Here is a 13,360-nt window from a genome sequence, read left to right as displayed (position 1 = left end):
AATCAAGAACAAGAAATGACAGCAGCTCCTCCTCAAAGAAGTGTATGACCCAGTTGGTGGGTGAGGGTGGGCCCAGCTCCCCTGCACTCAGCTGCAGGCATTCTCCCCTACAGTGTACGTGTACATTGGCTTTCCTTTCAGGAATGCAGACAGTCTTGCTTGCAGGGAGATGCTGACATACAGAAGGGCACCTTACACAGCAGAGTTTGAGCTGCCCTACCCAGCCCTGCAGCAGCTCCCTGATGTGGTGCATGGGGGCTGCACAGACACAGCCACTGACTGCAAGTAAACACGCTCTGTCTGTCCAGAATGCCCCTCTGCACACTCCCTGTTTACAGAAGTAGCTTTTCCTTCAGCCTGAAAGGTGCAGGATCGGAATGGGTGGCACAGGAGCACAGGCTTTGGGAAACACGCAGTCAGTCTGCTGCTGTTTCAGATTCAGACAGTTCTCTGCTTGCGGGTAAATCTATTGATTTTCCCTACCGCAATGCTGCAAACAGAGGAACAAACTTCTGTCAGGAGATAACAAAAGGGCAGCGACTTGTTAGGATCTGCTAAATCTGTCCTGCACATTCCTTACGGGCACTACCAAGTCCCAGTATCACCATTTCTCCAGGAACCACGTTCCTACAGCGCTTTGTGACTGCACACAGCTCGCAGCCCATCAAGAGCACAGAGCAGGGAGAAGCAGGCGGCCTGCAGGTACAGGCAACACCTGGCAACACGGGCACTGCTGCTGGGAACCCCTGTCTGAGCCACATCCTATTCCTATTGCGGGAATGCAAGAATGCCTCAGCGGAGGAATGCTCGTCTGGATGCCAAGATGTGATACAAGCAGAAACTCAGGCAGCAGCTTCATATATTTTTGTGAAGGAAAGCTGCAGCTGATAGTGCTGTGTTAGCCCAAAGCTCAACAAGACCCAGATCCACATGCTTTAATTCTAGAAATAAGTGTGCTTACTCAGGGCTACAGTCCTGCAAGAAACATTTCCTGCTCTCTAGGTAATAGCTAACAGAAATTGAACACAGGTGTGCTCTGCAGCCAGGCCCTCTCCTGCCCTCACTCCTTCAGTTCTTTATCAGAGCAGTGAGCACAATTTATGCATCTATTCTACAATACTTTCAAAGTGTCAATTCACTCCAAATTCCCATATAAATGGGTTTGTAATGGACATTGTGTCTTCCTGAGACTTGCTAAATGCCACATAATTACTTCTATATTTTAATTAGAAAAAGACTTGCTAACTTATGCTTGCTGTGTGCAGATTCTTCCTTGGCATTTCGTAGTTAAACAGCAGAAAACGCTTCATATGAAAATAATTCTCAAAAGTAAACATGGCCCTCTTGGGAATTTTAGCATCACTTTACCAGGAGCTGCTTTGTCTTGTGCAAAACATTGCCCTCTGTGACACGAAAAAGCTCTTCTTTAGCATAGACCTTAGTGAGACTATTTCTGGGCTCTCTGCACTGCTATAAGAATGAGATGAAAAGCTTTTGCCATTTAAAATGAAATGCACGGTGAAAAATATCCTGAAACACTGCCTGCTCCGTTCTTCATTTTATATTTCCTATCACCTTAGGTTTTATGTTTTAATGGCCAAACTGTATGGTACCATACCAGTCCTGCAGTGCTGCTGCTAGAGGGACCTCACCATCTCACTTTCATTCTCCAGCACATGCAGCAGCATTTATTTGGCATTTGTTCAGTCAGTTTTCTTTACACCAGTATGCTCCAGGTGGAAACACCTGCCATTTGTGCTGCCTGTTGCAATGGCCACGCTGAGACAGGGCAGCTCTTGCTGGGCTTGCAAACAGCACTCACCCTAATTTACAGTGAGCCCCTGCACTGTGTATTTCAGAGCCTATGTCCAAAGGGACTTCATGCCCTGCCTCAGGACTCCCACAACAACTTCTCTGCAACTGTCTGTGAGTGGAAACTTTCCAAACTGCTCTTAAAAACAGTGTTAATTGGGCTACTTTAATGGTCCATCAACTGCTGTGTTCTTACTGCAGTAGCTACAGAGGTATTGTTTCGGTATAATGTTGGCACTTTTTTATTTTCAAAGAATCTGGAAGAACTTGAGGCCAAATTAAATATTAAACCATGAAAACAGAGACGGTTCAGAGCCAGTCTTTTCCAACATGAGTTTTAAAGATTGATTGGAAAGGGCAGTGCGAAAGAACGTGCGACTCTGCTTCTCATGTCTAAGTCTCCAAGATCCCTCAGAAACATGCCTCAAAGGCTGAACGAACTCTGCGACAGAGCAGTAAATCTGCGAAGTGATAACCATAGAAACAGCCTGCTATCACATCTGAGCATCTGTGTCAGAGAGGCTCCCGGTGCAGGTGCTGGAGCAGCTGAGTGGCACTGAGGGACAGAGGCCTGCTCTCTCCCACCAGGTGCTCAAGCAGTCACACTCATTGGTATGGTCATTTCTGCAGATCCAAAGGGAGCATTTTGGCTGCCAAACAGAGATGGAGAATGGGAATTGGCACGTTGAAGCTTTCTGCTTAGAGCTTTAAATATTAACTTGGTTCAGCTTGCATCACAGCCTCACAGTTACTGCTGCAGAAACGTTAACGCGTTTCCAGGAGTGAGTTGGCCCAAGATTTTGTCACGTTTTTCTCAGCTACTTATAGGCGACTGGTATATGGCTGGAAGCAACAGTCATCTAGTGAACCATCCTGGACACAAAATTCATATGTTAATCGTCAAGAAAAGTGAGTATAGATCTTAGTGAAGCTGTGGAGAAGTCTGCTTCCCATTGTAACAAACAGGACTGGGGATCCGATGATCCATTCATTAGAGCACTGGGCTCTGCTGAGCTGGAGGTTGAACAAAATGACCTCCAGAGGCAGCTCCCAACCATCTGTATTCCTGAAAGATGGAAAGTGTGACTACAAGAAAGCAAGTCTGATTCCGTGTCTTTTACAGCAAAATAATAGATACTGCCTAACTTGACAATCACAATTTTTATTAAAGCTTTAGATGCTGACATTTATAGAGTGCCTCTAAGTACTGCAGCCAGCCATCCCTTGATATCAGCTCATGGAAAGGTGAGACCTTGATTCCTTCTGTGCTGAGGCTGGGTGTGTAAATCAAAGAACACCTGTGATTTTTCTGACATCTCACCAGAGAGGAGTAAATCAACTCTGAATGTGAACTTTGCTATTTTAAATGAAGTTAGAGAACTAACAGTGAATTACGGCTGGGAAAGCTAGACTTTCTGAAACAAAACACTATCTATTGTTCCTCTAGATTACACAGAGTAAGTAAAGCTCATGCTAACATGACAAAAATGCCGTGCTTCTGTCTAAAGTCCACACACTTCTTCCCCCTCTAAAGAATATTTTCCAGTGTCTTCTCTCCTCTTTTACTGTGCCTTAAAAACCAGATCCATTCACATAGGTCCTCTGATGCTCACCCACTGAGGAGGAACACTAAAGCCAAGGCTTAGATGAATTTAGCCTACTTCTTATGATATGATTTCTCTTGGTGACTTTCAGGAAAAAAAGCCACCGTGCCTGGGGAGCTAAACTCCCTTCTGCAGAGACAAGTAACAAACACTGAAGAATCATAAGCCTGACATGCCCAATACCTGCAGAAACAGCTGTTAATTACATGACGTAGAAATCCTCACACTCTCCTTGTGCCAACATATGTGTAGGAACCTTGCACAGGGCTCAGAGAGAGCTAGTGTCTTACAGCATTGCTCCTGTGCCTATTTTTTCCAGTCTGGGGGAGGTAAGGTGTAGCTTTTGTCTTGTAATATGGTCTCCTTTCCACTATCCCCATGATGTGATATAATCATTACCAGATGAAGTGCCAGAACTGCACTTTGCCCTTGGATGCAGATGTGATGCTCTGATTCACATCCACAGCTCTTAATGGTTTCTGTGCCACCCATAGAAAAAAAAATCATCTGGGCATTTAAGAGGTTAACTGGGCAAAGAAATGAGGACAAAGCATAAGTATGTCACAGGAATGTTCATTAGAAGTGTTTCCTTTTACATCTCCAGCAGATTTTTATTCTATGTAAACTAAAAAAAGAAAAAGAAAAAAAAAAACACCTCACACTATTTAACATGGTGGAGGCTCAGGCTTCAGCTGGACTGTGAGTGTGGTAACACTCCTAATACTGATGGCTCTGAAATGGCTCTGACAGTGGCTCTGTTTTCTCAGGAAAGCCTGGGTTTCTGCCAACGTGCTGCCTGTTATTTCCTTTTTCAATTCACCGTGTGTTGACTCTAATGATGCACTTGTGTGTGTGTGCAGGTGTGAACCCAAATGCATTTCTGGTATGTAACATACAAGTAACCTGGAATCATACAACTGAAAGTCTTTGTTTACACATTTATAGAACTATGCCAAGTTAAGGCAAACAAGATTTGTAAGCACCAACAGTAAAACTCACTGTTCATCCTTTAATTGCTTTTAAAAATTATTTTTGTTTTCAATACTGACTGTCAAAGGATGAACAGCTAACTTCTCATACGCCTTTTCATCTCTGGAAATCTGTGCTCAGCTCCTGTGTCTGTGTGCCATATTTGCTTCCTAATAACAGAGTGGTGGCGCACTGAGAAATTTCAGCTAAGTGAAATAATTTGATTTCATCCCCAAATTCTATCACACCATTTCCTATGCATATCTTCTTCAAGGTTTGCATCATGATTTCGCCGAATTTTGCAGCAGAATGCTTCAGGGAGAAGGAAAAGCCTTTAAGTACTCTACTTTCTTTGCTTGGAACTTCCCTGGCTGTTCTGTACACTGTGTGTGGGGCAAAGCAGCATGCAGGAGCACACAGCAGGGCCCTCTGTGTGACCATGGTGTGCTCAAACAAACAGCAACAGCCAGAGGTAATGAGGGAGAACTTCTGCACCACAAATACTAATGAAGTTGTTACTTACAAGTTCTTCACATCAATGATTCCTCGAAAGGCCTTTCTAGGGATTCCTTTTATCTGGTTTTCACTGAGGTCTCTGAATAAGGGAAAAGAAAAAAAAAAAGAAAAAGCATTTTTGTTAACAAAGGGAATGTACTTCTCAAATCTACATGACATAATAGAACAAAGAAAAGGAGATTGTTTCTGGGTCTGTTACACCATACCATTTCCCTTTGTCTTTTTAGAGGTCTGTGGCATGAGCTGAAATAACTCCAACCGGATCTACCAGAGTTTGAGATAAGAATGCTCAGAAAATATCACTTAGATGTGTGTGATGTGCACAACTCTGTGATTCAGTGGCAGAGTTTCTACAGCTAAATCTCATACCTCAATACTGCAGCCTGATAGCATAAATAGAAATGTTCCTCACTGCGATTCTGTTAACAGTTATAACAGCATTGGCTTATCTGTGCTCAGATTATAGCCTCTGCTTTTAAATTAATATTCAAGAAAAATATGACAATTATTCCCTTTAATTGTTTTGCAAGTTTATGGCCAAAAAAAGATTGATACAACACAATTAAAAAGAAAACAAAACAAAAAAGCAAAACAAAACACTGTATTATGCATCAGTAGGAATAACAGAAATTGTTTTAAAAACTATTTAAAATTATTAGAATATTTAAAAATTAGCAATTCAAAATGATTTCATAGCACTTCAAATGCTATGAAATGCTCCAGGTTAAATCATTACATCTGCATTGTGAGGACAGGTGGAGCAATGAGCACTGCAGTTCCAGTGCTGTTGCATAAGCTGCAGGCAGTTGCTTTTCTCTTTGACACACTGTAAGTATTTCAAGCAGAATTTTTCAGTCGTGCAAACCCCCGTTCATAATGGGGGGAGGAGAGCAGGCACTGGGAATAGGAAGGAAAGAGACATGAAATTGGAAAGTTGGGATGCTGTCACACTAAGGAAGAGCAGCACTCTGCTGGTGCACCATCAGCCTGGGATAGGAGGGAAGATTTTGGTTCAGTTCAGGGGACAAAACCGGGGGAAGCGTTAAGTGTAGGGAGACAGAAGGAAGGCAGAAGATGAGGAGAGAAAAATGGAAGAAATAATCAAAGGCAGAAATGGTGGGCACAAGGATGGCTGGAGGAAAGGACTGAGAACAGTGACAGCACAGGACAGGATGTTATGGTGTGTGTCGTTTGGTGAGATTGTGCCACTTTGTTAACAGGCTTTACCCCATTTTCGGAAAGAAAAGTCTGGCTTTCTGGTGGCTGCTAGGACAGAATGGCACTCATCCGTACCATCCACCAGATACTTTTCTGTGAGCATGTTTTGTGTTGTAGCAAGCCTCCTTTCCAGTCTCCACCAAATTGCCTTTATCAAATGAAAGGCCAGAAATCACTGCCTGTCACAAAAGCCCACATTGACACTGCAGGTCAAGACGTGTCATGCAGGGCTTTCTTCTGTTTTCCATCAGGCAGAGAGAGAAAAAGGGGACTATGTCCTTGTCATGAGACTAATTCAATTTATACCAGTCATGCAGTCTACACCAAATTCTCAAAGTAGCCACAATTGTTCATTCAGACTATCACAAACAAAAAGGTGCTGCTGGATACAAGTCTCTTTTTCAAACCAGATTAAAATTCTTTGTGACCTTCACAATTTGTTTAACACTGATCCACACTGTGACCCTTCCTTCACCTCCCCTTTCTTTTGCCAGCAACAAAATAATAGTTCTTTAAAGACAGATCTTTTACCCAGAGAAACGATCAGGAAACCTGCAAGTGTAAGAGTGGAAAGCAAGTGCATTTCAGACCTGTAGAAAGGCAGTCTTACACTGAAGACAGATTTGAGGGCAGGGAATCATTTTGGTGTGACAGCGAGGCGCAGCAGGCTCAAGCCAATGGTAAAAATGTGACAAAATTGCCTAGGGGGGGAAAAAATTAGCAAGATCTAGGGGCAAAAAAGCATACTAACTGCAGCAGAAAGGGCTTGAAAAAGTAGAATTGCAAGTTTAAATGAAATATGCATCAAACCCACCAACACCTCAAGTTACACTTGTCCAGAATTTTACCATGCATTACTTCAAACCAGGTTTAAAAAGAAATAAAAAACATATTTTTTCTAATATTATCATGGTCCAAAAAGGATAATTTATATTACTGCTTTCTGCTTTCTCCTTATGCTTGGATCTCCCCTGCAGTAAGGCAAAAATAGGAGACTGGAAGAAATTTGTCCATTTTCTGTGACAGCCTCCTCATAAATTGTATTAATTTTATTTCCCATTTAGGCACTCTTTAGCCAACAACACTGCCTCTCTATGTCTCCAGACCCGTGCACTGATTTCATAAGTACATATAGCAGTCTGGAGCAGGAACAGCCTGCAGGGTACTGGTGATGCAGCATGGATGAAATTCACAACTGCGTGCCTCATTTTCCATAGCTGCCCTCTCACAAGTATGACTGTGGCTTTTTGAGATTGATAGGGGAAGAATTCACCTCTCCCTAACAATGTGCCAAACTTTTGTTAGGCATCCTCCAAAGGCAAGCAAGCCCTGGCCAGGCTCAGCCCAAGCCCATCCCAAAGTGTGCCAGGAACCAGCAGGAGCTGCTTGTCCTCCGTGGTTGTTTTAGAGCTCCAGCTCTGCAATCCCTGCTCCTTCTAACAGACCTAATGGGAAGCTGTCCCTGACGGTATGTAAAATAAATATTAGTTATTAATAGAAGCTGTAGAAGACCAGATAAACTCGCGTGAGGCCAAAAACACCAAAGCAAATCAAAACAAAACATTAAACAAACAGGCAGAAAAGAATTGTGATATGCAAGAAAAAATAAACAATGAATCTGAAGAAAAATAAATAAATGATGATTATTAACGTATTTCCTACTAGGGAAAGGTTTTAAGCTGTGTATATCCATAACAGAAGACAAGTTCAATGCCCCGATGCGTAATGAATGGAGCCTTGAGGAGGAAATCAGTGAAACGAATCCAGCTTTAGAGAAACGCACATTCCCAAAATCCTTGTGTTAGTAAGCAAGATTAGTGAGCACTGAAGGGAAGCACTTGATGTAAGGACAAACCAAAACGTGCCATATGCCAGCAGCACCTCCTGCTCACTGCTGCTCACAGAGCTTCCTCTCGTACAGACAGCAGCAAGCCCAGCACCTCGTGGAACACATGAAGGCAATCAATGGCAGAAAAGGAAAAGCTGTTTAGTGAAGACACTGTCTTCAGCTACAGGCTTGTCTGAGCGTGCACAGCCCTCAGAAAGAAGGATGCTGGAGAAAGAAACTTGTCCTCGAAGTTCATCAGAATCCCTCCTTGGGCATTGATACCGTCCTGCAGCTACAAAGGGACACCTGAAGGAGGTTCTGGAGCCAGCCAGTGGCTCCGGTGTTGCAGTCCCATGGGCACATCCCCATCCCTGGCACAGACTCCTGCCTGCTGGGGGCTGCTGGGGAGCACTGCATCTGGGGACGATGCTGGACCTGCAACCAGCAGCTCCCAGAGCCAGCAGTGTGTGGGGGTGGCCACAGGGAAGGGACACATTTCAGAGGTGGGGAAACAAAGCCAGAGACATTAGGGGTCTTGGGCTTGAAGTTTGCATGAATCAGAGACAAGGGAGCCAACAAATGCAGCAGCTGCTGCTGACTTGCCCACACTGCACAGCTCACAAGTCAATAGATATTTTAGTTTCTATTTTGACTAAAATGCTTTGGACATAGATTAACTCCCTCTGCAAGTATAATGTTGTTTTGCTGATCTTCAAATGGAAATTGTAAGAGCTTCGCTGATAGAAGGGTTGGGAAAGAGAAACCAAAACCGCTGACATTTTTTAAGTGCCTCTGTAGTCCACTACAATGCTGGGTTTGAGCTTCCTGCTTTAATGCTGCCTGCTGCATCCTAAGTGAAATATCAGCTGTCTAATACAGCAATAAAATGCTTTTTTTTTTTTTAATTTGCCAGTGACAGAACATAAACCACTTAATTGGAACACAGAGTCTTCACTTGAACTACAGATCTAAACACTCAAATAGCTACGTGAGTACAGCTCACAAAGTTACAATGGTACTGGGAATTAAGTGCAGCATATGAACATAGGTGCTGATAGCACTATGCTTAGGTTGTCTCTTTTTTCAAGAAGGGAACAGAAGAAAAACTAAAAAGATCCTTTGCATGTTTACCAGTTATTTTCCGGATCTTTTTTGGTGTACAGATTCTGAAGTTCAAAAAGATTATTTTTAAATGAAGAACTGCCTGAAAAGCAGCTTGTCTGAGAGATATTTATTGAGCTTGAACACCATTTTCTTACATCTCCTGCTCAAACAGGCTAAAGGACAAATCACTGTTTGGTGTTACCCAATAAAAACCCATTGCAGCACTGCCTAGAATGGCTGAGGAGTTGAAGATGTAAAACACAGTCATCAAAGGCAAATGGCTCACAGCTACAGCCCAGCACGCACCTTTCCCAGCACACTATTGCCTGCTGATCCCAGAAGAAAGCAGAAACCTCACTGAGTTAACCATTAGCACATGGACCCAATATTCAGCTAACAAATAAAGGAAAAGCTGATCTAACTGCCATGGTTCCTCCAGGTGCCTTTCAGCCCATCCCCAGTTCAGTGGTGTCTTAGTGGTGTCAGGGAGCTCACACAAAGCACAGCCACACGACAAACGCTGACTGATTCCCCTGCACACCCTGAGACAGCACAGTAACCAACTGCTTTCTGCAACCTCTGCCTCACACGGCAGAGTTTGCATTAGTTAGCTTTATTTTGTATAGCAAACAATGGAAAGGTATGAGCGCTGACTGTAAGTGCCAGCTACTGCCAGTGCTAAAACATACAGACCTGAGGTTCACTCCAGTTACAACATGCACAGCTCAGAAAAATGAGCATTACTTAAGCTGTGCTTGTAACTTGCTTGCAGTCTTTTACCAAAGAGGATTTCTGAGTTAAAAGCATTTCAGTCTTATGCATTTATCAAAATTAAATAAAGTAGGTGTTCTTGAAACTTGATGCACTGTTAAAGGTTAGTAACTATTCCTCAAGCCAACTTCTTCACAACCAGACTGAAGACAGAACTGCTCTGCAGAAGGACGTGCTCTCACACAAACTGGTCACTGCAATTTGTCTCTTCGGAGTAGTTTTAATTTGAACAGTATGTTAAACACAAACTCTAAACTACAGCGTTTAACTGAATTGAACAATTCCGGAGTGGGGAATATAAGAATAATCGAGAGAAGAGGTATCTCTTCAAGTATCACCTAATAAAGGATAAGCAAGTCAGCTTTTTCATACAGCAAAAGCTGGAGGGAAGATAACTTCCAGAGGGCAAAAAGGGAGGGCAAAGGGACCAGTGCTTACTGAGGGACAGAATGGAACAACACGTGAAGAGAAAGAGGAAACCCACAGGGGAAAAAAAAGTTAACTGAATTACAGCAAAGCCAGCACAGAATATTAATATGGGCAGAGACTTTTTGTTTTGCCATTCCCAAGGGTGTTTTGTTGTCTCCCAAAGTTTCTATTACAACCCACAGCAACTGGCAATGCCTCAAGCCCTGCTCAGCTTCAAGCACAGCACAGCCAGGATCAGAAAGACGGTAGCATAGGTTCTCTTCTAATTGCTACAGATTCTTCTTGCCCATTAATAAAATGTCTCTTCAAAGATGTGAGCAATGCTGCAGCTCATCTGGTCAAATCCTCCCACACAGCTCCAGCCACTTCGTGCCAGGAAGCAGTGGAAATGGCTGTGGATCTTTCGTCTTTTTAATATGCATGCACTTGCAAAGGCTGCTGTTGTTAAGAAGATGGAGTCAGGAGAGTGATCATGTATGTGTATATATCTTTGTATCATATTAAACTCTTGTTTCATTTACAATAAAGAAGAGAAAATGTGTTTTTTATCCTACTCTGCCAAAAGTGTTCCTGTTTTTTAATGGTTAAGGTACTGTCTGATAATTCCAACAGCTAACTACTATTCCTATCTATTAGCTATTGCTCTAGTATTTGCAAAGCTGTTCAATATTAGTGTTTTTCCTGTCCTGTAGCTGAATTAACAATAACTGAGTCCATTGCTGAGGACAATTCAATATCTTTGAGCACTGTAAATACGCATGACGTATTTAAGATATTTATCATCTTCCAGGTGGGAAAAGCATTGACCAAATCACCCCAGTAACAAGAACAAGCTGTGGCAAGGCCAGTGCTCACATCAGCACCTCTGCTCAGGAGGGGCCTTATGCACACTGTGAGGCAAGGATTTCTCTCCTGTGTTCAGTGTAAAAGATGGCATTTCCCTATCATAAAGCAGCAGTTATCACTCTCTGTCCAAAAGGCAAAATTTACATGCACTGCTGCCAATGGGCTACAAGGGCAGAGCTTAAGAATAACAGCACTGCACAGCATTACTCGGCTGAAACTTGACATCCCTGCTTGTTTTCTGAAGGGAAAAAATATCTTGCTGCTACTACTGCAATAAAAGCGTGGATGTTGACAACATCCAAGTTCTGTGAAACAAGAGCAGGTCATACAGATGTTTTGTACCCTGAGCAATTCCAGGTGATTGTGTTTTCACTGAACAGTCCAGCTGAACAGCACTTCATACCCTGGGAAGCTGCTGAGAAGATCTGTCTGGTCTGGTTTGGTTTGTTATAAAGGGAGGGAATTTAGCTACAAAATTCCAACCAAACCAGTCTTCAGTACTTTCACACAGCCCCACACTATTGCCAAGATGCCAAAAGACAAGCACTGAAATTTCTTTGTTGGTGGGGTAGTACTGTGAGGGGACAGAAGGCAGCTCTGTACTTCACTGGGTACCCACAGCCTCCTGGAGCCCAACTACACCACAGCAGAGATGGACACAGTGTGTGAAGACAAGGACGTGGGTATGGGCTGTCCTAATGCAGAGGAAGGGTGCTAGCCAAGTGACTGAGGATGGAAAAGATGTCAACAGTAGATAATCATTTTAGCATAATCCTCCTCCTTCTCCAAGACCAAATTTAAAACCATCTGTTAAACTATTCTTTGGTAGGTTCATGACTTCTGTCCTGCTGCAGTTACAAGAGTTGCTCAGCACACTGAAATTGTTCTACATGTTTAAGAGGACAGAGAACGCACATTTGTTTGTAGGAAGATGAAAAAAATGCAGTCACTTCAACTGAACAGAAGCCCTCAGATTATCTACATGAGACCCAGTGCTACATTCAGCTGTCATTGTATCCAAAACAAAACCAGAAAATTACATCCACCAGAACCCCCCTTAGCAACTATTTTTATATAATTCTAAATGAACAATAATCTCTGTGTCAGTGCTCATTTAAGGACAAATCTTTCCTCCCTCTTGCCATTTCCTAAATACTGACCAAATGCTGATCAGCCAGTATATTGGAGACTCTTCTTTTAAAGCCCATCACCTTGAGACAGATGAGATTTTTTCTGTTAGAAAGCAACATTTGTTGTGTCTTTCAGAATACGTGCACAAAAATCAGATTGTACCTCAATAACTTCATGTTCTACTTTGGCTATGCCCAGGAGTGGGGACTGACAAGTGAGCAACTGGACTCAGAGGAAGCGCATGAGGATGAGATGCATTCCTCAAGAAACACAACAGAGCTTCTAATAAATGACAGTAATGCTTCTTTATTAGCAGCATTTAATGCAGGTCTTTAGTGCTTTACTAAGAAGTATCAAGAAAACTAATCTTTCCTTTATACAGATTGGCCAATAGACCTGGAGACAGCATGAGATTAGAGCAAGATGCCCTACCATGGGGTGGGAAGAGACAGGAAAAATACTTGAAAGTCAAATACAACCAGTATCCTGTTTTATACAATTTATACCCTAAGCCTTTACACACATGGTAAGACTGGCCTGTCAGCAGAGAAACAGCACACACAGTCTTAACAATGTACTTAAGAGGAATCTGTTTTGATAGATGAACCCTTTTAACTGTGGCTTTATCCAGAACCACATTTATTCTACCAAGGCACTACTGAGGTAGGGTAGGCTTTGCTCTACCCTAATGGGATTCCAGCACAGAGACACCGAAGTGATCTTGCAGGAACAATGCACACCTCCAATAGTTGGGAGCAAAGTGCTGACATCAGTGGCAGGAAAGAAATGCTATGCATTTGCTAACGCGAAGCAAAAACCAGTTGGCAGTATGACCCTCTTCTGATCTCCACAGCCCAGACACTCAGCCTTGTTTAAGCACAGTATGATTGCTTAGCAAAAAGTTACTTGCACTTTACTGGAAATGGTAAAAAAAAAAAAAAAAAAAAAAAAAAGGTGAGCCTTTACTTTCAGGAGATAAATATATGCAATCATAAAGAATAAAGCATAAGCCAATAAACTGTGCCATCATTGAATAAGTGATCAAGATTTGGAGGAAGGCTTACTCTCAAATGATCTCCTTTGACCTAATCCCACCTTTGTTAATTGAGCGTTTCTATAAGCAAGTAATTTT

The 13,360-nt window shown here is 42.6% G+C and overlaps 1 protein-coding gene across 7 annotated transcripts in view; it reads right to left on the bottom strand.

The window, feature by feature from the left end:
- Positions 1 to 13,360, bottom strand: part of SLIT3 (slit guidance ligand 3) — a 538,052-nt gene that overhangs the window by 221,650 nt on the left and 303,042 nt on the right. For all 7 annotated transcript variants that reach the window (XM_031598017.2, XM_031598018.2, XM_090150937.1 and 4 more), the window contains one exon: positions 4,909 to 4,980. In XM_031598017.2, the coding sequence (XP_031453877.2) occupies positions 4,909 to 4,980 (72 nt within the window). The remainder of the gene's footprint in view (positions 1 to 4,908; positions 4,981 to 13,360) is intronic.

This window comes from Phasianus colchicus, chromosome 15, assembly GCF_987193195.1.
Source record: "Phasianus colchicus chromosome 15, bPhaCol1.hap1.1, whole genome shotgun sequence".
Taxonomy (NCBI): Eukaryota; Metazoa; Chordata; class Aves; order Galliformes; family Phasianidae; genus Phasianus; species Phasianus colchicus.
Note: the sequence above shows the minus strand (reverse complement) of the source record. Positions and strands in the feature narration are given on the sequence as shown.